The 26,489-nt window shown below is 47.0% G+C and overlaps 1 protein-coding gene across 1 annotated transcript; it reads left to right on the top strand.

Moving 5' to 3' along the window:
* The first annotated feature begins 1,566 nt into the window (after positions 1-1,566).
* Positions 1,567-9,753, top strand: lamtor5 (late endosomal/lysosomal adaptor, MAPK and MTOR activator 5). The gene is made up of 4 exons (XM_033042261.1): positions 1,567-1,657; positions 3,308-3,369; positions 8,098-8,215; positions 9,016-9,753. The coding sequence occupies exons 1-4, from the start codon at positions 1,623-1,625 to the stop codon at positions 9,074-9,076; spliced, it is 276 nt and encodes a 91-aa protein (XP_032898152.1). The 5' UTR covers positions 1,567-1,622; the 3' UTR covers positions 9,077-9,753.
* Positions 9,754-26,489: the final 16,736 nt, after the last annotated feature.

Below are 26,489 nucleotides of genomic sequence, written 5' to 3'. Positions count from 1 at the left end.
TGAACTAATTATAAAATTGAACAAATCAAGACTTACCTATAGGATTTGAACATGAACAATATTATCTCAAGGTTGCAGAGTTTTTGAATGACATTTACTGCATAATCCCTGAGGTTATTATTTGTAAAGTTAAGGGCAAAGTTCATCTCTTCAAGTTTCATTTTCTGAAGTTAGTTTGTAGTTTATATTTACCATCTTGCCTTTGCTTATTTGTTCCCGTGATACATGAATCCAAGGCTTCCATTTAAAGATGAACAAAATATCAATTTAAAGACAGATATCAACTAATTTCCCCGATTGAGTATGAATATCGATTTCTTTAAAATCCCCTCTCCCTCCGTCCCTCCCCCACTCGAGTGGTACTAGCTGCAAAGTCGTCTTGTTGGGTCTCATTGTGTGAGAAGGAACTGCAGATGCTGGTCTAAAACGAAGATAGACACAAAATGCTGGGAGTAATTCAGCGGGTCAGACGGCATCTCTGGAGAGAAGGTATGGGTGACGTTTCGGGTGGAGACCCTTCTAAACATTTCGGATCGAGACTCTTAGAAGGGTCACAAGCAGAAACGTCACCCATTCCTTCTCTCCAGAGACGCTGCCTGATCCATGCCGGTCACCAGGGCGAATTCGGCACAGAGACACTAACGGCAGCGGCACAATGCTTCCGACGCCTCCGACTGCCCGGGACTCTTGTACTGAGGCTGCTCCATGGCCGGAACTGCAGCGAGCGACTCGCGTGCCCGACAGAGCGTGAGAAATTTGTGATCAGCGTGAGAGCGTAAGAATTTGTCGAAATATATTAGACTCACGCTCAAAGCGTGAGAGTTGGCAGCCCTCTTAATAATATTATGGAGACTGGAAACTGAAAAGTAAGGGAGCGCCGTCCCCCTGCGTACACCCCCCCATCCCCCATTTCCATCACTGAAGAGGGGTGAGGGGTAGGGAGAGGGGTGAGGGGTAGGGAGAAGGGTGAGGGGTAGGGAGAGGGGTGAGGGGTAGGGAGAGGGGTGAGGGGTAGGGAGAGGGGTGAGGGGTAGGGAGAGGGGGTGAGGGGTAGGGAGAGGGGTGAGGGGTAGGGAGAGGGGTGAGGGGTAGGGAGGGGAGAGGGGTGAGGGGTAGGGAGAGGGGTGAGGGGTAGGGAGAGGGGTGAGGGGTAGGGAGAGGGGTGAGGGGTAGGGAGGGGAGAGGGGTGAGGGGTAGGGAGAGGGGTGAGGGGTAGGGAGAGGGGTGAGGGGTAGGGAGAGGGGTGACGGGTAGGGGAGAGGGGTGAGGAGGGAGAAGGTGAGGAGAAGGTTAGGAGGAGGGAAAGGGATGAGGCGATGGAGAAGGTGGGGAAACGGAGAGGATGAGTAGAGAGAGGGGGTGGGTGGGGGGGGAGGGATGATGGGGTGAGAGTGGTGCGCAAACATCTTATAGATATAAGCAAAGATATATCTTTGGATATAAGATCTTTGGTGGTGCGGACGCGGGCGGGGCAGCGCAGGGCTGCGGACGCGGACGCGGAAGGGTGAGCACTGGCCCCGCCCCACCCGCGGTCACGTGGTGAGCGCTGGCCCCGCCCCACCCGCGGTCACGTGGTGAGCGGGTCATGTGACCGTGTGGATCACGTGTGGTCCGGGCGCGCGATGGAGGCGGTGCTGGAGCAGCAGCTGCAGGAGACGTGAGTGTGGGGGGGACACGGGACAGGGGGGGGGAACATGGGCCGTGGGGGGTGGGGGGCAGAGGGCAGAGACGGAGAGGGCCCGGGGCGGGGCGGCTGCTGGCGTGAGGTCGGGCAGCTCTCCAATCTCCCGGAAACATCACCCTCGGGTGGGTTGGGGTGCGGGCACCGCAGGGTCAAGTGGGCACCCCAGGGTGGGATGGGTGCTGTGTTGCGGGCACCCCAGGGTGGGATGGGGTGGGTGCTGTGGTGTGGGCACCCCAGGGTGGGATGGGTACTGTAGTGTGGGCACCCCAGGGTGGGATGGGTGCTGTGTTGCGGGCACCCCAGGGTGGGATGGGTGCTGTGTTGCGGGCACCCCAGGGTGGGATGGGGTGGGTGCTGTGTTGCGGGCACCCCAGGGTGGGATGGGTACTGTAGTGTGGGCACCCCAGGGTGGGATGGGGTGGGTGCTGTGTTGCGGGCACCCCAGGGTGGGGTGGAGCCCACTGTGGCAGTGGGGACGGGTGTGGGGGGAGGGAGGGGGCAAGTTAGTACAAGCAGTTCCTCGCCACTGACCCTTCAGGCTGAAAGCTCCAACTGTTGTGGTCAAGCTGTCCTGGACTTGGGTGACGAGGTGATGAATCTTGCAAGATCATAAATGATAAAATGCAGGACATCATGAGCCAATGCCTTTAAAATCGATTCATTCTGATAGGAAATTGATTGTATAGTATTGTAGGAATGATTACAGACAGAGGTGATTGCATTGTTGTCTCTCAGGTCATAAGTGATCTACAAGGTTCATCCCACTGTGCAGCCCATGGGTTATGCCTCACTTAATACCTGTACGGTGGCACAGCGGTAGAGCTGCTGTCATACAGCGCCAGAGAGCCTGGTTTGATCATGACCAAAGGTCCTGCCTGTAAGGAATTTGTACGTTCTCCCTGTAACACCATGGGTTTTCTCTGGGAGCTCCCATTTCCTCCCATATTCCAAAATGTGTGGGTTTGTAGATTAATTAGCTTCTGTAAATATATCCTAGTGTGTACGTTAGAACTAGTGTACGGGTGATCAATGGCCAATATAGTCACTGGACCGAAAGGCCTGTTTACAGGCTGTACCTTTAAATATGTAGGAAGGAACTGCAGATGCTGGTTTAAACCAAAGATAGGCAGAAAAAGTTGGAGTAACTCAGCGGGTCAAACAGCATCTCTAAAGAAAAGGAATAGGTGACATTTCAGGCCCAAACGTCACCTATTGCTTTTCTCCAGAGATGCTGTCTGACCCGCTGAGTTACTCCAGCTTTTTGTGTCTTTCATAGTCAGAGGCTTGACGTTTGAAATATACGGCCAGAACAGGCTGTAGAACCAGATTTGCTGTTGTAATGTATGTGAAAGTAACTTTGAGCTGTTGAGAATGAAGTGAAGCAACCAAATAGCTGGCACAGAGGCCCAGTGGTTAAAATGGTAACTGTGTGGAAGATTATTTCATGATTCCAGTCTATGACATGGATCTGGGGAATGGACTTAGGAGTTAATGCAACAGTGGGCTGATATAGCATGAAGTATGGTGTTGAGATGGAGAGAAATGACCAGTGAAAACCCTGCCTATTGCTCCCTAGGGATCTCCATATTAGAGAAGGCTCTGACATTTGTTTCTGATTCATAGGATGAAGAACCCTGCCATTATCGGAGTCCTCTGTGCTGATGAACAGGGCCTAAACCTGGGTTGTAAGTACTGGGCTGCATTTGATCACAAATAGAGGTCACAGATCCCCTGGGTCACAGACCTCTGGTTAAAATAGGGCCCTTCCACCTCAACCTTCTGTGAGTCCGTTCTATATCCCATCTACCAAGTCACTTTGGTTCTCACGCAGCTTAATCTTTCTAGATCGGTCTACCATGTGGGGACTTTGTGAAATGCCTTATTAAGATCCACGTAGATAACATCCACATCCCTACCCTCAACAGTCACCTTCGTCACTTCAAAACGACTCAAGTTAGTAAGAAGAAGGGTCTCGACCCAAACGTTACCTATTTCCTTTCTCCAGATGCCTCACCGGCTGAGTTACTCCAGGTTTTTCTGTCCATCTTTAATAAGATGTGACCTGCTGTGGGCAAAGCCGTGCTGACTCTCCATAATGAACCCATCCTTTTCCAAATGTGAGTAAATCCTATCCGAAGATTCCTCTCCGAGAGTCACTGGATTCACTCTACTTCCCCTCTTAAACAAAGGAACAACATTAGCTATTCTCTGTCCTCTGAGACCTCACCTGTGACTCGAGAAGATGCAAAGATCTTTGTCATGGCTCCCACAATCTCCTCTCTTGCCTCGATAATGTGGGATAGATCCCATTGAGCACTGGGAATTTGTTCACCTTAATGCTTTACAAGAGACCCAACACCATCACCACAGTCAGTCTGGCTGAGCTTATCAGTGTACTGCATTCAGAGCTTAATGTCCTCTCCTTGGTGAGTACAGATGCAAAGTACTTGTTCAGTACCTCTCCTACACCCTGACTCTAAGCATAAATTCCCCCCTTTAACTGTCAGCGATCCTACCTTCATAGTTTCCCTCATTTTTAAAGTATGTATACTTTAGGATTTTCTTTCATCTGATCTTTGAAATGGATACAATTAAGACCTTTGGAAAGATAAATAGATAGAAAGGATTTAGAGGGTGAAACAAAGAACTGCTTCTTCTTCTTCTTCTTTCGAGTGGTGTGCACAGCCCAAAGTTGTTGGACAACTTGTTCTATTTGATCTTCCGTTTGTGCACGTCGAGTTGATTGCATTAGTCGAAACAGGGCGGGCCACGTGAAGGTTACAATCTTCCACCCCAAGGAACTGCTGATGCTGGTTTACAAAATATGACACAAAGTGCTGGAGTAACACAGCATCTCTGGAGAACATGGATAGGCGACGTTTCAGGTTGGGACCCTTCAAACTTTTTTAGGGGGCTATTGGCCAAATACAGGCAAATGTGACGAGCCAAGATGCTGACGATGGACAAGGTGGGCTGAAGGGCCTGTTTCTCTGCTGTATGGCTCTATGCATCCCTCCATCTACACAAAATACTTATCGCAGTATCGTGATTCAGCCCCTCATTGAGTCATACATCTTGGAAACTTCAGCCCCTGCCTTCCAACATATCCCATCGACACTAGTCCCACCTGCCTGCGTTTGGCCCATATACTAACCTTTTCCCATTCATGTACCTGTCTAAATGTTTCTTAAATGTTGCAATAGTACCTGCCTCAACTACCTTCTCCGGCAGCCCATTCCATACACTCACCACCTTTTCTGTAAAAAAAGTTACCCCTCGGTTTCCTATTAAATCCATCCCCTCCCCTAATCTGAAACCAATCAGTCTCGCACAGTCAATTTATTTGTATAGCACATTTAAAAACAACTCATGTTGACCAAAGTGCTGTACATCAGTGTAGGTACTAATGTGCTACATGCAATGGTACACAGACCTAACGATACATACATAAACGTTACCTATTCCTTTTCTCCAGAGGGCCTCAAAAACGAGTAGAAATAGGTTTTGAGCCTCGATTTAAAGGAGTCGATGAAGGGGGCAGTTCTGAAGAGAGGGATGCTGTTCCACAGCCTAGGTGCTGCAACCGCAAAAGCGCGGCACCCATGAGCTTAAACCTAGACCGCGGGATAATCAGTAGCCCCAAGTCGGCCGACCTGAGGGAACTGGATGTAGAATGGTGGGTTATAAGATTATTGATATTGGGGGGGAGGGGCAAGCCCGTAAAGGGCTTTGTATACGAATAAGAGGAGCTTGAAGTTGATTCTGTACCGTACTGGGAGCCAGTGGAGAGTGGCCAGAATTGGGGTGATGTGGTCCCTTTTACGGGTACCTGTCAGAAGTCTTGCTGCTGCGTTTTGAACCAATTGCAGGCGGGACAGGGATGATTGGCTGATGCCAGTGTATCGGGAGTTGCAGTAGTCAAGGCGGGAGGAGATGAATGCGTGGATGATATTTTTCAAGGTCGTCGAATTAGAGGAATGGTTTGATTTTAGCTATAATAATAATAATAATAAATTTTATTTAATGGGCGCCTTTCAGACATCTCAAGGACACCTTACATAGTAATCGGAACATATAATCGGAATATAACAAGTAATAAAGACATCACAGAGACACAAATTAAAAACAGAATTCAATCCAAAAACAGAAAATCAAAAACACAGTGTGAAGAGGGAGCAGCGGCAGCCAAAGCGCGCCAGCGTCCACTCTCTCTTCACGGCAGCCATCTTGGACACAGACCTACAGGACTACAATTAGCTATGGTACGAAGCTGGAAGAAACTAGTTTTTACCACAGAGTTGACTTGTTTGTCAAACTTTAATGCGGAGTCAAATATCACGCCAAGGTTTTTGACGTGCAGTTTGACTAACGAAGTTAGGCTTCCAAGGCTGCCTGTTATCGTTTTGATGTAGTCGGGGGGGCCGAGTAGGATGACCTCAGACTTGCTCTCGTTTAGTTAGAAGAAGTTCTGTGCCATCCAACATTTTATGTCCTTGAGGCATTGCATGAGGCTGATTAAATTAGACCGGATGTTGGGTTTCAGGGGGAGATAGAGCTGTGTGTCATCTGCATAACAGTGGAAAGAAACGGCGTGCCTTTGAATCACTTGGCTGAGGGGGAGCATGTGCAGAGAGAAGAGAATTGGGCGTAGGATGGAGCCTTGTGGCACCCCGCAGAAAAGGCTAGCTGGGGAAGAGAAAGAAGTGCCAATGTTGGTAGAGAAACTCCTACCTTTGAGGTAGGAGATGAACCAGCTCAGGGCAGTGCCATCAATACCAACCCCATACTTGAGACGGTCAATTAGGATGGTGTGGTCCACTGTATCAAATGCTGCGCTGAGGTTGAGAAGGAGCAGGATTGCACAGTCGCCGGAGTTGATGGCGAGAAGCAGGTTGTTGTGTACCTTCAACAAAGCAGACTGTGCTGTGGTGGGCCATGAAACCTGATTGGAAAGTTTCCATGATAGTATTTTGGTGTAGGGAAGGCATTAGTTGATTTAGAATTACCTTTCCAAGGATTTGTGAGAGGAAAAGCAGTTTGGAAATAGGTCTGTAGTTGCTAGGCAAGGTGGGGTCTAGGTTAGGTTTTTTCAGGAGGGGTGGACCACCGTGTGCTTGAAACCAGTTGGAACAGCGCCAGTGGCCAGAGAACTGTTGATGATAGAGAGGATGCTGGGACCGGCTATTGCAATGGCATCCTTCAGAAGGGCAGTGGGGACAACGTTGAGGGGGCAGGTTGCAGGTTTCCTAGTAGAGACCAGCTTTACAAGGGAGGGTAGAGTAACGGGTTGGAAACAGTCTAGTTTAGAAGAACGGACCAATGAGACAGCCAGGTCATGGGTGGGAGGGGAAATATTCGTTCTAATGTTCTCAACTTTGCTGGTGAAAAATGTAGAGAATTCTTCGCACTTAGCAGGGGACCCAGCAAAGCTGGTACTGGGGGCAGGACATAGGACAGAGGTAGTAGTACTAAATAGGACCTTGGAGTTATGAGTGTTTTGGAAATAAGGTCAGAAAAGTATTGTGTTCTCGCAGACTTTATTACTTCCTCGTATTTGAGCAGATTGTTATTCAGAAATTCGACGGAAATTTGAAACTTATCAGATTTGTGCTTCCGTTCTGATTTTCTGCACTCTCTTCTTAGGGTTCTGGTGGTGTCATTGAGCCAGGGCCAACCTTTAGGCTTAGGCTTTTTCATTTTAAGAGAAGCAACAGAATCCAGGATGGAAGAGCAAGTGGTATTGAATAGAAAATGAGATCGTCAGTGCTGAGATGGGTGGGAGAAGCCTCGATGGTGCAGATGTCGGGAACAGCTATGTCCTCTTGTTCTCAGTAACCCTACTCGGGGCAGAAGACCTGTAAATCTTACATCCTCGTAAATCTTCTCTGCACCCTTTCCAGCTTGACAACTTCTTTCCCATAAGATGGGGATCAATTATGAACACAATGCTCTAAATGTGGCTTCACCAATGTCTTGTATAACCGTAACATAACCTCCCAACTTCTATACTCAATACGCTGACTGATGAAGGTCAATGTGCCGAAAGCCTTTTAGATCATCTTATTAAATTCCATTAACCTTTTCTCAGCCCACCTGCTCAACCGATCATGATACTGCTGCAATTGATGACAGACATCAATGGGCCTAGCACCGAATTTGCGGCACACCATTAGTCACAGGCCTCCAGTCCGAAAAACAACCTTCCACCATCACCCTCTGCTTCCATCCATGAAGCAAATTTTCTATCCATTCAGCTGTCTCTCCTTGGCTCCCATGCGAGTAGCCTATCATGTGGAACCTTGTCAAATGCTCCCCTGAGAACGGTTGACATGCCAGCCCTGATGGTCCCATTGCTTGGTGCCATGGGCAGTGTAAGCCCTGGTTAGATGTGACTTGTTTTGTTCTCTCTCCAGGTCGTGGCTCGCTGGTTGATGAACATGCGGGTGTAGTCTCTGTTCTTGCGCAGCAAGCAGCAAAGCTCACCGCCGACCCGACTGATGTGCCTGTCATTTGCCTGGAGTCGGATAATGGGTGAGATTTTGGCAGTTACATTACTGGATTCCTGTTGGCTTTGTCTTTAATATTGCTGGGTTCTGAAAGGTTCCCTTCACACTGCCAGCTTCTCCTCACTCTAGTCAGCATACACTGAAATGTGTGAAAATAAACCAGGTTGTAATGTTGTGGTATGCTGCAAACATTTTGAGATCTCGGAATGATTACTGCTGTTGAGGTTCATCATCCAAGACCATTTGCGGCAGAGTTGGGGGCATTGTCACGGAAGAGGAATACATTGGATATAAGTGAGGAATAATTGCCTGCCAGTGCTGAAGGACAATTCTAGTGTTACATTTATTTGCCTTTCATGAATGAGTTTGTGAAGCCACAGAACATGTCAAAGGCCATGAAAGGTCCTTCAGTTTGCAAGGCCCAAGGCATTGGTATTGAGCAGGCCAACCGCCTGGTCTTGTGGGAGGGATAAACACTGGCTAGGCTTATGGGGAGAGGCCCTGCTACTTTGACTGGTGGCACAAATTGTCATCTGGACAAAAGAGATTTGAGTGCCATCTAGCAGGCAGTGCTGCTGAAGCACCATACTGTGCTGGAATTGACAGCAGCGAAAGTGTTTTTGCATCTCTGGAGTGGATCTTGAACCCTCGAGTCACTGACGTGGCCATTCTTGCTGTCAGTGAACTTGGCTGATGATCCATGTCTGTGCCAGAGCTCGGAATAAATTGATGCGAGAGACTAGATAGATTTTCCATCTACAATGTCTAATAAATAACTTGCCTGAGTTTGCAGAAAGCTTATTAGTTCATTGATTCCTTCCCCAGGAACATCATGATACGGAAACATGGAAGCATCACCATTGCTGTGCAGAAGATGTCAGTGTGAAGAGGTGGCTGTTGATTGTTTGAAGCATGGAACTTTGTCGCATGGTCTCTGCTGTGGGGTGTACAGGCAGGTCTTTATCACTGCTCCTGACCTCGATTGTGTACCAGCCCATTGGTTCTCTGGAGTGGGGGGGGGGGGGGGGGGGGGTGATGTGTGAAAGGAAAACTGTTTCTGATCTTTGAGTTGGGAATTAAATTGAAACTCAGTGTAAGTGTGCAGTTTTCATTATTCCTAGTAAAGGGGGTTGCTTTGTTTAGTGTTAGATTTGGAGGGTTGAGTTCTGCACAGCAAAGGAAGGACCCTTCAGCCCCACTTTTCCCTGCTGTCTGAGATGCCTTTCTGCACTATGCCCATTCCTCTATTAATTTCTTATTCAAGTGCAGGTACTTCCTGGGTAGTAAACATAGAGCAGGTAAAGCCAGGAACAGGCCTTTCAGCCCACAATGTCTGTGTTGAACATGATGTCAAGTTAAAGTAATCCCCTCTCCTTCATGTGATCCATATGCAGGCAGAGGACATTAGTTTAAATTGGCTTGGCATTCATGTTCGGCACAGACATTGAGGCTGAAGGGCCTGTTCCTGTGCTGTAGTGTTCTATGTAATCCAAAATGATTAGATTTACTTTTGAAATGTTCTTACGATACTGTTTAAAAATATACAACTCTTGAGGCCCTGAATCTGAAACCATGGTAGTGTCCTATTCAATACGCAAATGCTAGAACAACTCAACGGGTTCAAAGGTGTGGTGGGTTTGTAGGTAAATTGGCCATTGTTAATTGCCACTGGTGTATAGGGAGTGAGATAGCACGGAACTAGTGTGAACAGGGTAGGCTCGGGCAGAAGGCCTGTCTCCATGCTGTATCTCTAAACTAAAATATAATAGTGTTTCCACCACTAGAGGGCAAAGCAAGACTAAGTCATTGTCTCCAATATAACGTGCTCTCCAAATCTGAAATGGCTGTCCAGAATTATCCATTTGGACGTGCACCTTTAAACAGGGTGTTCTCAGGTGGAATCATCACTGATTTAGGTCGTTATTATTCCATCAGATACTGAAGCAGCATTAGGGTTTGAGGTCGCGGGGTGACGGCTATTTGGTGGTGAGTAGTCGCCCAAAGAATCGTACCTGTATCTGGTCGCCGCTGGATGTTCAACATTTTTAACATTGTCGGCGACCTGCTGCGAATATGACGGGTGCCGGCAAGTCGGCGAAAAAATCGTGTAAGTGGGACAGGCCCTTAAAGGTAGCAATGAAGCTGTTCAGCAAAAAACAATGTTCGAAGATCTCAGAGGGTCAGGCAGCATCTCTGAGGAACACGGATAGGTGACGTTTTGGGGCGGGGACATTCAGACTGATTGTAAGGGGGGGGGGGGGGGGGTCAGGAAAGAGAGCTGGAAGACCATTGATTGGGTAACAATGCTGGAGGAACTCGGGTCAGGCAGCATTTGTGGAGAAAATGATGTTTTCATAAGGAGCGGAACTAGGCCATTCCTCCCTCTGAGTCTACTCCGTCATTCAATCATGGCTGATCTATCTTTCCCTCTGAACCCCATTCTGCCTTCTCCTCATAACCCTTGATATCATTACTAATCAAGAATCTGTCAATCTCTGCCTTAAAAATACCCAATGACTTGGCCATAAGCCATCTGTGGCAATGAATTCCACAGATTCACCACCGTCTTACTAAAGAAATTCCATCTCATCTCCTTTCTAAAGGTATGTCTTTTTATTCTGATGCTATGCTCTCTGGTCCTTTGGGTCATGACCCTTCAGACTGATGGAGTAGAGGGAAGAAAGCTGGGAGAAAGAGGGTGGAGGGAAGGGGTTGGGCAAGGAATAGGTGAATTTAGGTGACAGATGTCAGATGGAGAGAAGGGTGGAGATTGTAACCGGAGCCTTGGTTAATGTCTTCTCCCTTCTTCAGACCATGATGCTGGTTTAGTCATGGCCTGCTACGGTAAATCCAACAAATAAAAATGAAAGAGGCTGCAGAGAGGGTGGACTTGCACTGATCCATCACAGGCACAGCCTTCACTATCATCGAAAGCATCTACATGTGGTGTTGCCTCAGGAAGGCAGTGTCTTCACCATCCAGACCGTGCCCTCTTCTCGCTGTTACCGTCGGGCAGGAGGTACAGAAGCCTCAAGACCCACACCGCCAGTTTCAGGAACAGCTACTTTCCGACATCCATTAGTTTTTAAACCAACCTACACAACCCTAATCCCACCTCAGCAACAGAACTCGATGGACCACCTCTTGCACCACCGTGGATATTTTTGTTCTAATTTACTTTTGCACACTTTAATTTTATGTGCTGCAGAATTTGAGTTGTTTTTGTGAGTCATCGGAGACTGGGATACCGCTGCAGGCAAGGTGTTCATTGTACCCGTACGTACCTCACTCACTATATCTGTGCCCATGACATGCTTGACGGTGAAAGTAAATGAACAAGTTCATGCTTGTTGTTTGGGAAGGAGCCCTCGTTTCCTCACCTGACCAAGCTTGCATATTTCTTCGGTAGACAAAAGTGCTGGGGAAACTCAGCGGGTGCAGCAGCATCTATGGAGCTAAGGAAATAGGCAACGTTTCGGGACGAAACGTTGCCTATTTCCTTCGCTCCATAGATGCTGCTGCACCCGCTGAGTTTCTCCAGCACTTTTGTCTAGCTTCGATTTTCCAGCATCTGCAGTTCCTTCTTAAACACTTTGCATATTTCTTCAGTCACTCTCACGAAACCACAGTGAGAATGCTTCAGAATGTTGGAACGAATATGGGACTGCAGATGCTGTCATATCTGGAGCTAAAAACCTGCTGGAGGAGAAGGATGGGCAGTGTCGGTTACCCACTGAGTTTCTTTAGCAGTTGCTTTTGCTCTAAGATTTAGAAGGAACTGCAGACGCTGGTTAACAAAAAAAAAAGCATGAAATGCTGGAGTAACTCAGCAGGTCAGGTAGCATCTCTGGAGAACGTGGAAAGGTGATGTTTTGTGTCGGGATCCTTCTTCACACTGATGTGAAGATAGATTTTTCATGTTAGTCAAGCAACCTACATGAAGTATTTGCCCCTTAAACCACTATTCCCATCCTGTGGTATTTTCTGGGCACACTATCAGATTGGAGGGAGCTCAGATGGGTTAGATGGAGTGGTGACTAATCCGGGGACTCCTCAGTTTTCACTGTTGGCCCCATAAACCATGACTTCTCAGGTCAAACATGGGGAGATGGGCAGAGAGAGATAGATTCTTGATTAGTATGGGTGTCAGCAGTTATGGGGAGAAGGCAGAAGAATGGGGTTGGGAGGAAGAAATGGATCAGCCATGATTGAATGGCAGACTTGACTTGATGGGCTGAATGGTTTAATTCTGCTATAACCTATCACCTTATGAAGGACCTTTGAATGTTACCTGCTGCCTGTTACATTACTAGTGAATACCAGATGATGGCCAAAGAATTGGCTGAAGTTACACATTTGTGAGAACAAAAAAAGGTGAGAGGAGAAAGATTTAATAGCCTGAGGGGCATAATCTTTCACACGGTGATGGCTATATGGAGCATGCTGCTACGGGGGTAATTGAGGCAGGTACATCAAAATATTTAAGTGATATTTGGATGGGGAATATTTAGAGGGATATGGGCCTAACGTAGGTAATGGAACTACATTAGATGTGTAATCTTGTTCGGCATGAAAGAGTTGGGCTGAAGGGCCTGTTTGAACATAGAATAGTACAGCACAGCCGACATTGTAAATGCCAACCATGGCAGTAAAGGCACCATGAATCTCTTCAGGAAAAAAAATAATGTTGGAAAAACTCAGAGGGTCAGGCAGCATCTCTGAAGAACACATCTGTGATGTTTTGGGGTGGGACCGTTCAGTGCTTGTAAGGGGGGAGGGGAGGGGGCTGGAAATAAAACTGGAAGATTAAATTAATCTTCGCCACCTCCAATGTGACCCCACCACTCGCCACAACTTCCCATCTCCCCCCATGTCTGCCTTCCCCACACTATAAACCTACTGACTCCCATGGCTATCTGGACTACACTTCTTCCCACCCTGCTTCCTGTAAGAACTCCATCCCCTATTCCCAATTCCTCCATCTACGCCGCATCTGCTCCCAGGATGAGGCGTTCCACACCAGGGCATCTGAAATGTCCTCATTCTTCAGGGAACGGGGGTTCCCCTCCTCCACCATAGATGAGGCTCGCACCAGGGTCTCTTACATACCCCGCAACACTGCTCTCTCTCCCCATCCCCCCCACTCGCACCAAGGGCATAGTCCCCCTAGTCCTCACCCTTCACCTCACCAGCCGTCACATAGAACAAGTTATCCTCCGTCAGTTTCGCCACCTCCAATGTGACCCCACCACTCGCCACATCTTCCCATCTCCCCCCATGTCTGCCTTCCGCAAAGACCGCTCCCTCCGCAACTCCCTGGTCAATTCTTCCCTTCCCTCCCGTACCACCCCATCCCCGGGCACTTTCCGTTGCAACCGCAAGAGATGCAACATTTGTCCCTTCACCTCCCCCCTCGACTCCATTCAAGGACCCAAGCAGTCGTTCCAGTTGCGACAGAGGTTCACCTGCATCTCCTCCAACCTAATTTATTGCATCCGCTGCTCTAGATGTCAGCTGATCTACATCGGTGAGACTAAGTGGAGGTTGGGCGATCGCTTCGCCGAACACCTCCGCTCGGTCTGCAATAACCAACCGGACCTCCTGGTGGCTCAGCACTTCAACTCCCCCCCCCCCCCCCATTCCCCATCCGACCTCTCTGTCCTGGGTCTCCTCCATGGCCAGAGCGAGCAACACCGGAAATTGGAGGAACAGCACCTCATATTCCGCTTGGGGAGTCTGCATCCTGCGGGCATGAACATTGAATTCTCCCAATTTTCTTAGTCATTGCTGTCTCCTCCCCTTCCTCAGCCCTCGGGCTGTCTCCTCCCATCCCTCAGCCCTCGGGTTCCTCCTCCTTTTTCCTTTCTTCTCCCCTCCCCCCCCATCAGTCTGAAGAAGAGTTTCGGCCCGAAACATTGCCTATTTCCTTCACTCCATAGATGCTGCTGCACCCGCTGAGTTTCTCCAGCATTTTTGTGTACCTTCGATTTTCCAGCATCTGCAGTTCCTTCTTAAACAGATTAAACTAATCTCTGCCTGCACATAATCCATATCCCTTGCATATCCATGTCTCTTTAAATGCCACTATTGCGTATCTGCCTTCACCACCACATGCGGCAGCGTGTTCCAGACACTTGCTACCCCCTGCCAGGAAGATGAGGGATGATCTTATAGAGGTGTACAAAATCATTAGAGGAATAGATCGGGTAGATGCACCGAGTCTCTTGGGGAATCAAGAATCTGAAAACACGGGTTTAAGGTAAGGGGTGGGGTGGGGGGGAAGATTTAATCGAAGGGTAACCTTTTTCACACAAAGTATGGTGGGTGTATGGAATGAGCTGCCGGAGGAGATAGTTGAGGCCGGGGCTATCCCAACGTTGAAGAAACATTTAGGCAAGTACATGGATAGGATAGGTTTAGAGGGATATGGGCCAAATGGAAGGAGGTAGGACTAATGTAGGTGGGGCATGTTGGTCGTTGTTGGCAAGTTGGGCCGAATGGCCGCTTTCCACGATGTATGACTGCTTGCCATTCCGAAAGAGATTTAATTTCAGGTTTGCAGTATTTTCCTGTTTGTACACAGGGAAACACTAGTGGCCAGGAACGGCATCATGCACTGTTGATTTAGTTTAGCAATGTGAAGTACATTTCCATCTTCAGTCTCTTGTGTCTACAGCCCCTGGATGGCCTTGTCAGTAGGTAAGCATAGTTCTCATTTACACAGATAAAGCTATTTTACTGCCCATTGATTATCATGTAACCTCACTGGAGATTAACCACTGGAGATTAACTCGTTATGCGATGGGTCCATTGCTAAAGAGATCATGCACTGATTTTGATCTAACTGCCAATGAGCAGATGACAAACAATCGTCCAGAAATGAAAGAATTAGCAAGAGTGCTGGAATTCAAAGCATTCAGAACAAAATAAAAATACCCAGTGAAGGCTAATGGCTGGCAAAACAAGTGATAGGCACAGTTAACAAGTTACTTAGGAAGTCTGGTTACTATCTTTCATTCTATTTGTGCAAACATCCCATGAGGACAGGGAGCAACATTCACTGTGCCCATGGGTTAGAAACTCAGCACATCTTCCAGTCCTTTTCCTGGTTTTCCCAATTTCTCGAGGTTGAATTTTCTTGCCTTAGATTTGGAAAGGACTAATCATCGCAGTTTGGGTGGATAAATTTTGATTCTAATCCACATGAACAATAAGTATCAGTAATACGAGGTATCTGGGCATTTCAAACAGTCTTCGATCCTAAGACTCCATGATACACACTTCCCCTAGTGGCCTGATCTGGAGTGTTATCAAAGCACATTTACTTATCCTGTAAATCTGGTCTGGACATTCTTCACAGATTTATTCTTTATGTTCTTCTGGGGGAGTGGTAGAGATGGTGTTCCATGGCTTAAAGGCATACAGCGCCAGATTCAGGAACAGCTTCTTCCCTGCTGTTAATCAGACTACTAAACGATCCTCCCAAACCTACGGGTGCAGTCCTGATCTTCCAACCTACTTCATTACAGACCTTGTACTTTTTTCAGTAACTAACGCCACAATGCTGTTACACCATATTCTACACTCTGGTAGTTTTCTCTTGGCACTACCTGTTGTATAGCTTGATTGCATTCATGTATAGTATGACTTAGAAACAAGGAACCACAGATGCTGATTTGCACAAAAGGACACAAAGTGCTGGAGTAAAAGCGGGTCAAGCAGCATCCCTGGAGGACACGTATCATGTCGGGTCCTGACCCGAAACATCGCCGTTCCATCTTCTCCAGCGATGCAGCCTGACCCGCTGAGTTACACCAGCATTTTGTGTCCTTTTATAGTTTAAGTTGACTGGATAGTACACAAAAAAGAAGTTTCACTCTATCTCAGTACACGTGACAAAAATAAACCAATACCAATACCGATCCTTTATATCTGGTTTGGACATTCAGCTTTGCACTTGTCCGCATCAACAAGTTGAGTATCTGAACAATCCTGCTTCACAAAAAATCTATCATTGACAATCAGAGTTTGGCCTTTTGATTCATAATTAAGGTAAATCAGTGTCTGATCTGCAAATGAAGACAAAAACTAAATGGACATTAGTTCTGCAGTGTTGACTGGGCTTACATTTAACTGGGTTTATTGGGTTCAGCTTAGATTTAAAGGTTTGAAAATTAACAGGGATGGAAGGATAATAGGTGTAGATTTCCACAGGGCCAAAGTCCTCACAAAGAGTAAATGAGAGGAGATGGCGTGTGGATTTCAACACCCCAGTGGTAGACAGAAGAGGAAGAGGGTCTATAAGAGAAACAACAGAATAAAGTTCAAATAAACAATGGCCATAAATAAATAGGGAGATGCAACAGAATGTCAAGAAAGAGGCAGAGAGAGACAAAGAGTTAAGGCGTGCATTAGTGGCAGCTGTCTATTAAATGTTTAGATGAGTGGCCACAAGCTAGTAGATTATGATGAGCGTTTGTCGGCACTGGGCCTGTTTAGACCTCATTGAAATGTACAGAATAGTGAAAGGCTTGGATAGAGTGGATGTGAGAGGATGTTTCCACTAGTGGGATAATCGAGGACTAGAGGTCTTAGCCTCAAAATTAAAGAAAGTTATTTTAGGAAGGAGGTGAGGAGGAATTTCTTTAGTCAGAGGGTGGTGAATCTGTGGAATTCTTTGCCACAGGTGGCCATGGAGGCCGTCAGTGGATATATTTAAGGCAGAGATAGATAGATTAGTATGGGTGTCAGAGGTTAAGGGGGAAGGCAGGAGAATGCGGTTAGGAGGGGGAGATAAATCTGCCATGATTGAATGGTGGAGTGGAAGTGATGGGCCGAAAAGGCCTAATTCTGCTCCTATCACTTATGATCTTATGACTTATGATCTGGTTTTAGATGCTCAATTTGTAAGGTGTAGGCTAAAAAATGTAATTGTGTGTGCATGGAATTATAGAGGGGGAGGTCTGAAGAACGGTCCCAACCCGAAACTTTGTCCATTTTCTCCACAGATACTGCCTGACCCGCTGAGTTCTTCCGAGCATTCTTTGAGTAAGCATTCTTACTCAATGGAATTGTTTTTATAACATCGCAAGGTTCCAAGCATGAGGGATTAGTTCTTGGAAAAGCTGTGTTTGAGCAGAGAACACTGAGGGACTTAATAAAGGGATTAAATCATAAACAATTCTTTTCATGCCTCTGTGTAAATCTCACCAGTACAAGTTTCCTTTACCATCACTTGGGGGGGAGGGGGCTGATTATTTAATTTGAAAAGCCTTTTCATACAATTGAGACCTAGTTTATGTTTTAAATGATTAGGCACTGCATGTGACCTGTCCACAGGGCAAGAATAGGCATTTTAAGAAATCACAGCAGCGGGATAAAGTAAATAATAGGAACTGCTTCATGCTATAAAGGGAATCGGGATGATGGGCAAAAGTTACATGCGGAGAAACACTGTACTCCGCGCCCCAACAAAATGTTGAGAAATCGTCTAACAAAAACCTTTTATTAATGTCACGTACCGAGATACAGTGAAAGACAGTCTGTCTTTAATCCAGTCAAATTAAAGCATGCTGTACACGAGTACAATCGAACCATACACAACTACTCCAGGTCGTAAACGGAGTAAAGTTCCAGAGTGGAGAATAGTGTTCCAGTTTCAGGTAAAAAGTACAATGTCTGTGATGAGATAGGTTGGAAGATCGGCACTGCACTCTTACTTACAGAAGGACCGTTCAATATTCTGATAACAGAGGGTAAGAAGATGGTCCTGAATCTGGTGGTACGTGATTTCAAGCTTTTTGTATTTTCAGACTGGCGGGAGATGGAATGACCAGGGTGTATATGTAGGAGAATATCGAAAATATATTTTCTAGGGGAAATACAGCTCATCAGGCTAGTCTCTCCTCATCGCTGATATACTCCATCCCAGACCACATCCCAAGCCAACGTTTCAGGTCAGGACTCGTATACGAACTGCTGGATTAAGGAGGGAAAAGCTGGGAAAGAGAGGTTGTGGTGGTGGGACAAAGCCTGGTGAGTGATAGGTGGATACAGGTGAGGGGGGGTGGGAGGCGTTGGCAGATGGGTGGAGTAAGTGACAAAGGTTGGAGATGAAAAGGAGACAAAAGGGTGTCAGATAAGGAGAGGAAGGGGGGGGGGGGCATGGGTGGAAATGGTTTGGGTGACTGGGAAAGAAAAGGAATCAAGGGCAACATGGGACTCAGAATATGAGTTGCTGTTTTTCCAGTTTACATGTTCCGCACTGACTATAATCTGAACCTCAGCTTGTCCACATCCCATATTCATCGATTGGATGTTTGGGTTAAAATGTAACTCCTGACCTTAGGAAATGCCAGATATGAGGCAAGGCCAACAGATAGATGTCTTGTGCAGTTCTCCACTGTGTCCCGGTTATTATGTGCAAGGTTATCTTGTCCATTTCCTGTCCTGTTGATGGCTTCATGCTTGCTGTTTATTTGCTGCCATCATTTTATAGAAATTGTATTTCTAGTTATAAGTAGCGGATAGCTGCAGGTTCAGTCCCTGGCCTGTGCTGAAACAGTGACGCAGAGTCACACAGCACTCTCATTACAGTTATAGAGTCATGGAGTGATACAGCGTGGAAACAGGCTCCTCAGCCCAACTTGCCCACACTGGCCAACATTGTCCCAGCTACACTAGTCTCACCTGCCTGCATTTGGCCCATATCCCTCCAAACCTGTCCTAACCATGTACCTGTCTAACTATTTCTTAAACGATGGGATAGTCCCAGCCTCAACTATGTCCCCTGGCAGCTTGTTCCATACACCTACCACCCTTTGTGTGAAAGAGTTACCCCTCTGATTCCTATTAAATCTTTTCCCCTTCACATTAAATCTATGTCCTCTGGTCCTCGATTCCCCTACTCTGGGCAAGACACTCTGTGCATCTACCTGATCTACTCCTCTCACTAATTTAAAAACCTCTGTATGATCAATACTCATCCTCCTGCACTGCAAGGAATAGAGTCCCAGCCTACTCAACCTCTCCCTAAAGCTCAGACCCTCGAATCCTGACAACATCCTCATAAATCTTCTCTGTACCCTTTCCGGCTTGACAAATTGATCTGCTGTGGCTGTGGAAACACGGCCATCCCTAACTCACCACTATGTGCCACGCACCGATCGCCGAAGGTCATTTGTCAGCGATCTGTACCTCGAGACCACCACAGACACGAGGCAGCTGAAATTGGAAGCTATACGGGGCAAACACTTGTGTAGGAAGGAACTGCGGGAGGCATCGGCAGCACTGTTGATGGATCGGCCTCTTGTTTGCAAACGGTTGCTCCACTTCTGGCAGCCATGGCAACCACGGACAGACGCTTCCGCAACAGGAAGGATGTGGAGGCTTTGGAAAGATTGCGGAATTTTACCAGAACGATGTCTGGAGTAGGGGTATGAGCCACAGGGGGAAGATGGATAGAAACATAGAAAATAGGTGCAGGAGGAGGCCATTCAGCCCTTCGAGCCAGCACTGCCATTCATTGTGATCATGGCTGATCGTCCCTTATCAATAACCCGTGCCTGCCTTCTCCCCATATCCCTTGACTCCACTAGCCCCTAGAGCTCTATCTAACTCTCTTAAATCCATCCAGTGACTTGGCCTCCACTGCTCTCTGTGGCAGGGAATTCCATAAATTCACAACTCTCTGGGTGAAAAAGTTTTTTCTCGCCTCGGTCTTAAATGACCTCCCCTTTATTCTAGATAGACTAGATTGTTCTCTCCGGAACACCAGAGGATAAATTTCCCTCTTCCCTGACTGATAGAGTCATTGAGTGATACAATGTGGAAACAGGCACTTCAGCCCAACTTGCCCACACCGGCCAACATGTCCCTGCTACACTAGTTCCACCTGCCTTTGTTTGCCCCATATCCCTCCAAACCTGTCCTATCCATGTAACTGTCTAATTGTTTCGTAAATGGTGCTATAGCCCCTGCCTCAACTACCTCCTCTGGCAGCTCGTTCCATACACCCTCAGTCTGAGGAAGGGACTCGACCTGAGGCGTCACCTGTACCTTTTTCTCCGGGAATGCTGCCTGACCTGCTGAGTTGCTCCAGCATTTTGGGCACGATGACTTCATGATTCTGACATATGTACGGGAGCGGAGACACAAGGAAGTGCCAATGCTGGAATCCTGAGCAAAACTCAAGTGCTGGAGGAACTCAGCTGGACAGGCAGTATTTGTGGAGGGAATGGACTGACCATGTTTTGGGTCAGGACCCTTCTTCAGACCCTCATAACTACCTGTAGGCTTCATGGCAATTCACTGGGTGTCCAGATTATTGAAATCCATCCCCTGAGGATCTTCATTCAACAGGATTAACTTCTGGGGACAATACACTGAACCCAATTCACAAGATTAAGGAGTGATCTAATCAAAAGTGCTTAAGAAAGTTAAACGTTTGATAGAGTGATAGATACTATTTCCTCTCAAGGGAACTCGGAACAAGATAGCCTTATGATTAAATCAGGAGTGCCTACAATAGTGAGAGTGGAACTCTGGAACTCTGCTCTCCACAGAGCTGCCGTGGGTGGAGGATGTGAAGAGTTCAAAACTGGAATGTTGGACTTTGTTGGGCTGGTGTGATAAATGTTATGGAACAAATGGCGGATGGAGTTAGGATAGAGAGAGATGTGGAAAGCTAATCGGGCTTGTGGAACTATCTTCTGTTCCAATGTCCTTGAAGATACCACCATTTACAATGAAATGGTTTAAGACCATTTCTGCCCTAATTTTCATTTTGATTAGTTTAGAGATACAGCATGGAGTCAGGCTCTTCAGCCCATCCAGTCCACACTGACTATCGATCACCTGTTTACACTAGTTCTGTGTTATTCCACTTTCGCATCCACTCCCTACACACCAGGGTCAATTAACCTACAAACCCACACGTCTTTGGAGTGTTAGAGGAAACAAGACAACCTGGAGAAAACCCACGTTGTCATAGGGAGGACTGCAAACTCCACATGGATATCACCCGTGGTCAGGATTGAAGCCAGTTCTCTGCTGCTGTGAGGCCAGCCAGTGTGCATTTTGTTTTGCCATTGTAAAGGTGTGTTGGATTGACTCCTGGTGTGTTGATCTCTCTGCCTCCTGTACACACTGTGCAACGTTGTACTAACCCATCCCTCATTGTGGCTGATAAAGAGCAGGAAAGTAGACCACAACGTTGTAGGAGAACCTTTCCTGGACTTAGCACCATGAGCAACACAGTGGTGCAGCGGTAGAGTTGCTGCCTTACTACACCAGAGACCTAGATTTGATCCTGACTACAGGTGCTGTCTGTACGGGGTTTGTCCGTTCTCCCTGTGACCTGCGTGGGTTTTCTCTGGGAGCTCCAGTTTCCTCCCACACACCAAAGACGTACAGGTTTGTAGGTTAACTGGCTTGGTATAAATGTAAATGATCCCTAATGTGTATAGGATAGTGTTAGAGTGCGGGGATCGCTGGTCGGCGCGGACTCGGTGGGCCGAAGGGCCCGTTTCCACGTGGTATCTCTAAACTAAACCATGAGCTAGCAGAAGAGAGGCCAGTCACAGAGAGCGGCTGGCCATTAGCTTTGCGCTGAGGTGAAGGGGTGCCTTTGCTGTGCTCTTCAAGGTTGTTCAATGTTTCCACTGGTCAGTGACAGCAGCCACAAAATTAATAATATCACAAAACAAGATGAAAGAGATTAGAAATGATTATGTTCACAATGGGGATCCGTGAAGATTTCTCTGCAACAAACTTGCTGAATCAGGGTCTGGATGTTCTTTCAAAGAGAATTAGTGTGTTTACTGTAAAAGTATATGAAAGGGTATGGGAGTGAGCAAAGATTGGGATTAGGTTTGTGGGATTGGAAAAGAAGGATTAGACTAATGGAATGTTAAAGGTGACTCAGAAACAGTGTGGAAACGGGCCCTTCGGCCCAACTTGCCCACACCGGCCAACAATGTCCCATCTACACTAGTCCCACCTGCCTGCGCTTGGTCCATATCCTTCCAAACCTGTTCTATCCATGTACCTGTCTAACTGTTTCTTAAACGTTGGGATAGTCCCAGCCTCAACTACCTCCTCTGGCAGCTTGTTCCATACACCCACCACCCTTTGTGTGACAAAGGTCTGGGGGAGAGTGGAATTATTTGCGAGGGATAGGACAGGGAGTGGAGTGGAGTGGAGTGCTGGACTGTGGGGATAATAAAGGTTGTGGGAGTGTTGGATTCACATTTGGGGATGAGACAGCGGGGATGTTGGGGAATTAAACGCAGAGGGATGTGGGAGAGTTAAAGACCAGAGGACACAGCCTCAGAATAAAATGACGTACCTTGGAAAGGAGATGAGGAGGAATTTCTTGACTCAGAGGGTGGCAAATCTGTGGAATTCATTGCCACAGACAGTGGTGGAGGCCAAATCACTGGATATTTTTAATGCAGAGATTGACATGATTCTTGATCAGTAAGGGTGTCAGGTTATGGACAGAAGGGTGCAAGGGATTGAGATGGAAGGATAGTTCAGCCATGATTGAATGGCCGACTAGACTTGATGGGCTGAATGGCCTAATACTACTCATAAAACTTATGAAAATTGAACTGATAAGATCATTTCACAAAGACTAAGAGCCACCCTCCCACTGCTCATGCAGAAGGGGCACAAAATAACTCCAAGACAAATGTTCTTACTTTACTAATTTGTTTATCTTGGATGTAATCGCTGGTGAAGCCAGAGAGCCACATGAAGGCTACAAACTACATCTGTCTAGATCTCACTTGCTTCTGGTCTTCATTTCCTGTTGCTGTCAATGACTGTCAGGCCACTGGTTAGTCTTCAAACCCCTTGAAGCCTCCAGCATCTCTTCCAGCTTCAATCCTCGGACTATCCTTGATCGGACTTTGCTGGCTTACCCTTGTACTAAATGTTATTACCTTAACACTATACACTGTAATGGCTCGATTGTAATCATGTATTGTCTTCCAGATGACTAGATAACATGCAAGAAAAAGCTTTTCACTGTACTACAGTACACGTGACAATAAACTAAACTGAGCTGACAGTCTGTCTCTGATGTTACTGTACTGCCCCTCACCTGGATCAGTCTAACAGCAATCAAGGCCACGGGTCTCATCATTGGGACCTTACGTCTTGTGTAGACAAGCAAAGAAATCATTCTTGGTAATAAATTCACTGAATTAAAAGTTCAAGTTCAAGTGAGTTTATTGTCATGTGTCCCTGTATAGGACAATGAAATTCTTGCTTTGCTTAAGCACACAGAAAATAGTAGGCATTTACTACAAAACAGATAAATGTGTCCATATACCATGATATAAATATATACACACATGAATAAATAAATTGGTAGTGCAAATAACAGAAAGTGGTTGCTAATAATCAGAGTTTTGTCCGAGCCAGGTTTAATAGCCTGATGGCTGAGGGGAAGTAGCTATTCCTGAACCTGGTTGTTGCAGTCTTCAGGCTCCTGTACCTTCTACCTGAAGGTAGCAGGGAGATGAGTGTGTGGCCAGGATGGTGTGGGTCTTTGATGATACTGCCAGCCTTTTTGAGGCAGCGACTGCGATAAATCCCCTCGATGGAAGGAAGGTCAGAGCCGATGATGGACTGGGCAGTGTTTACTACTTTTTGTAGTCTTTTCCTCTCCAGGTCGCTCAAATTGCCGAACCAAGCCACGATGCAACCGGTCAGCATGCTCTCGACTGTGCACCTGTAGAAGTAGAGAGAGTCTTCCTTGACAATCCGACTCTCCGTAATCTTCTCAGGAAGTAGAGGAAAAAAGCTCGGATGGAGATTACTGCATCTCAAACATTCACATTTTCTGATGAATCAGTTGTAGGTAGATACATAGACAATAGGTGCAGTAGTAGTGGCGATTCGGCCCTTCGAGCCAGCACCCGCCATTCAATGTGATAATTGCTGATCATCCACAATCAGTACCTCATTCATGCCTTCTCCACATACCCCTTGATTCCGCTAGCCTTAAGAGCTCTATCAAACTCTTTTTTCAATGCATCCAGTGAATCGGCCTCCGCTGCCTTCTGAGCCAGAGAATTCCACAAATTCACAACTGTGTGAAAAAGTTTTTCCTCATCTCAGTTCTAATTGGCCTACCCCTTATTCTTAAACTGTGGCCCTTGGTTCTGGACCCCCAACATCGGGAAGATTGTTTCCTGCATCTAGCGTGTCCAATCCCATAATAATTTTATATGAGATATCCTCTCATCCTTCTAAATTCCAGTGAATACAAGCCCAGTCACTCCATTCTTTCATCATATGACAGTCCCGTCATCCCTGGAATTAACCTTGTGTAAAGATTGTCCTTCCTGAATTTTGGAGACCAAAACTGCACACAATACTCCAGGTGTGGTCTCACCAGGGCCCTGTACAACTGGAGAAAGATTCTTAGAGCAGCTTGTACTGGAGCCTACCAGGGAGAAAGACATTCTGGATTTAGTGTTGTGTAATGAACTGTATTTGATAAGGGAACTCAAGGTAAAGGAACCATTAGGAGTTAGTGACCATAACATGATATGTTTCAATCAGCAATTTGAGAGGGAAAAGGTAACATCGGAAGTGTCTGTATTGCAGTTGGACAAAGGGAACTATGTTGGCATGAGGCAGGAGCTGGCCAAGGTTGTCTGGAAAGGGACCCTAGCAGGGATGACGATGGAACAGCAATGGCTGTTGTTTCTGGGAATAATTCAGAAGATGCAAGGTCATTTCATTCCAAAGAGGAATAAAGATTCTAAGGCGACTAAGGGGAGTAAGAGGTGACCGTGGCTGATAAGGGAAGTCAAGGACAGAATAAAAATAAAAGAGAAGACGTTAACATAGCAAAGATGAGCGGGAAGCCGGAGGATTTTAAAGATCAACAGAAGGTAACTATAAAGGCAATACGGGGAGAAAAGATGGAGTATAAAGGTAAGCTGAGCGGGAAGCCAGAGGATTTTGAATGTCTACTGAACTGTGAGTGTGGTGTTTTGTGTGGTTTTATGGTGGTTTCACCCTGCTTGAAATGGTATGAAACTGCATTTGAATGTGGTGGCCTTGAACCCTGCATAAAATGGTATGGAACTGCATTTGAATTTGGTGGCCTTGCACCCTGCTTGAAGTGGCATGAAACTGCACTTGAATTGGTGGCCTTGCACCCTGCTTGAATTGGTAAGAAACTGCACTTGAATTTGGTGGCCTTGCACCCTGCTTGAATTGGTAAGAAACGGCACTTGAATTTGGTGGCCTTGCAACCCTGCCTGAAGTGGTTAGGAAACTAGCACTTGAATTTGGTGGCCTTGCACCCTGCTTGAAATGAAATTTCCAAGGAATAGCCGTGAGTCAACTGCCAGCCCATCAGCCGTGAGTGAGTGAGCTGCCAGCACATCAGGCTTGAATGACTGAGCTGCCACCCCAGAATCCATTTGGCCCACAATGTCCATACTCGCCCCCAGGAAACCAGTCCCTTCAGCTCACAACACCCATTACTAGCGCTCCAGAAAGCCCCCCCACCCCTGGCCACCAATATTGGAATTGGTGGGGAGGTGGAATATTGCGTTGGGGACCATCCCTCCCGAGTGAAACATGGGAACCAATGGGTCCCGACGTAGTCTAGTAATGAATATAATTGTGAGTGTGTAGGTTGAGTGAGACTGCACAGAGGTCCCGGGTTTCACCGGCTCCTGAACCAGCCTAATAATGGGTGAGGGCAGATCCTGTGCGTTCCCCCGTTTACTGAACCACGGCCGTAGTGGGATGGGGCAGCCAGGCTGGGGGAAGGCTCTGGCATCTTCCACTGAGAGGAAAATGCCTAACCCTAACCCTAACTCGCCCCCCCCTTCCAGAGCTGTCCACGGCTGGTGTTGAAGCTGCTTTAGACTGGCTGTGGGCTCCGTATGTGTGGCCACTCAGGCGCATGCACCTCGGCCAGCATGCCCTTCTGGATCATCATGGTGATGATGGTGGGGAGCAGCACTGCCCTGCACGCCGCCCGGGCTGCCTGCAACACCCCCATGGTGCCGGCTCCGTTACTCCGCCCGCTCGCTCGCTGTAACACTGGCCGGCCAACTGACTGACTGGCCCTAATCCGAATCCTAACCCTAGCTCTACATTTTTATTTATCATTTTTATTTCACAGTTCACATCATAACTATACAACGATAAATCAGTTGTAAAACAAAATTATCAGCAAGGTTAGCATTACCTTTCTTCCTTCGAAACCTTGCTATTTTTTAATGTAATTAGGAGGCAGCCGTGATCCCAGTGAGCTCGCTGCC

The sequence above is a fragment of the Amblyraja radiata genome, chromosome 24 (assembly GCF_010909765.2).
Source record: "Amblyraja radiata isolate CabotCenter1 chromosome 24, sAmbRad1.1.pri, whole genome shotgun sequence".
NCBI classification, from domain to species: domain Eukaryota; kingdom Metazoa; phylum Chordata; class Chondrichthyes; order Rajiformes; family Rajidae; genus Amblyraja; species Amblyraja radiata.
The sequence above is the reverse complement of the archived record's forward strand: the minus strand, read 5'-3'. Positions and strand labels throughout refer to the sequence as shown.

Excerpts from the sequence above, each read along its gene's own strand:
- lamtor5 (XM_033042261.1), top strand. The coding sequence starts at position 1,623 with ATGGAGGCGGTGCTGGAGCAGCAGCTGCAGGAGAC. Across the intron at positions 3,370-8,097 it reads ACAGGGCCTAAACCTGGGTT|GTCGTGGCTCGCTGGTTGAT; the intron begins GTAAGTACTGGG and ends TTCTCTCTCCAG. Across the intron at positions 8,216-9,015 it reads TGCCTGGAGTCGGATAATGG|GAACATCATGATACGGAAAC; the intron begins GTGAGATTTTGG and ends TTCCTTCCCCAG.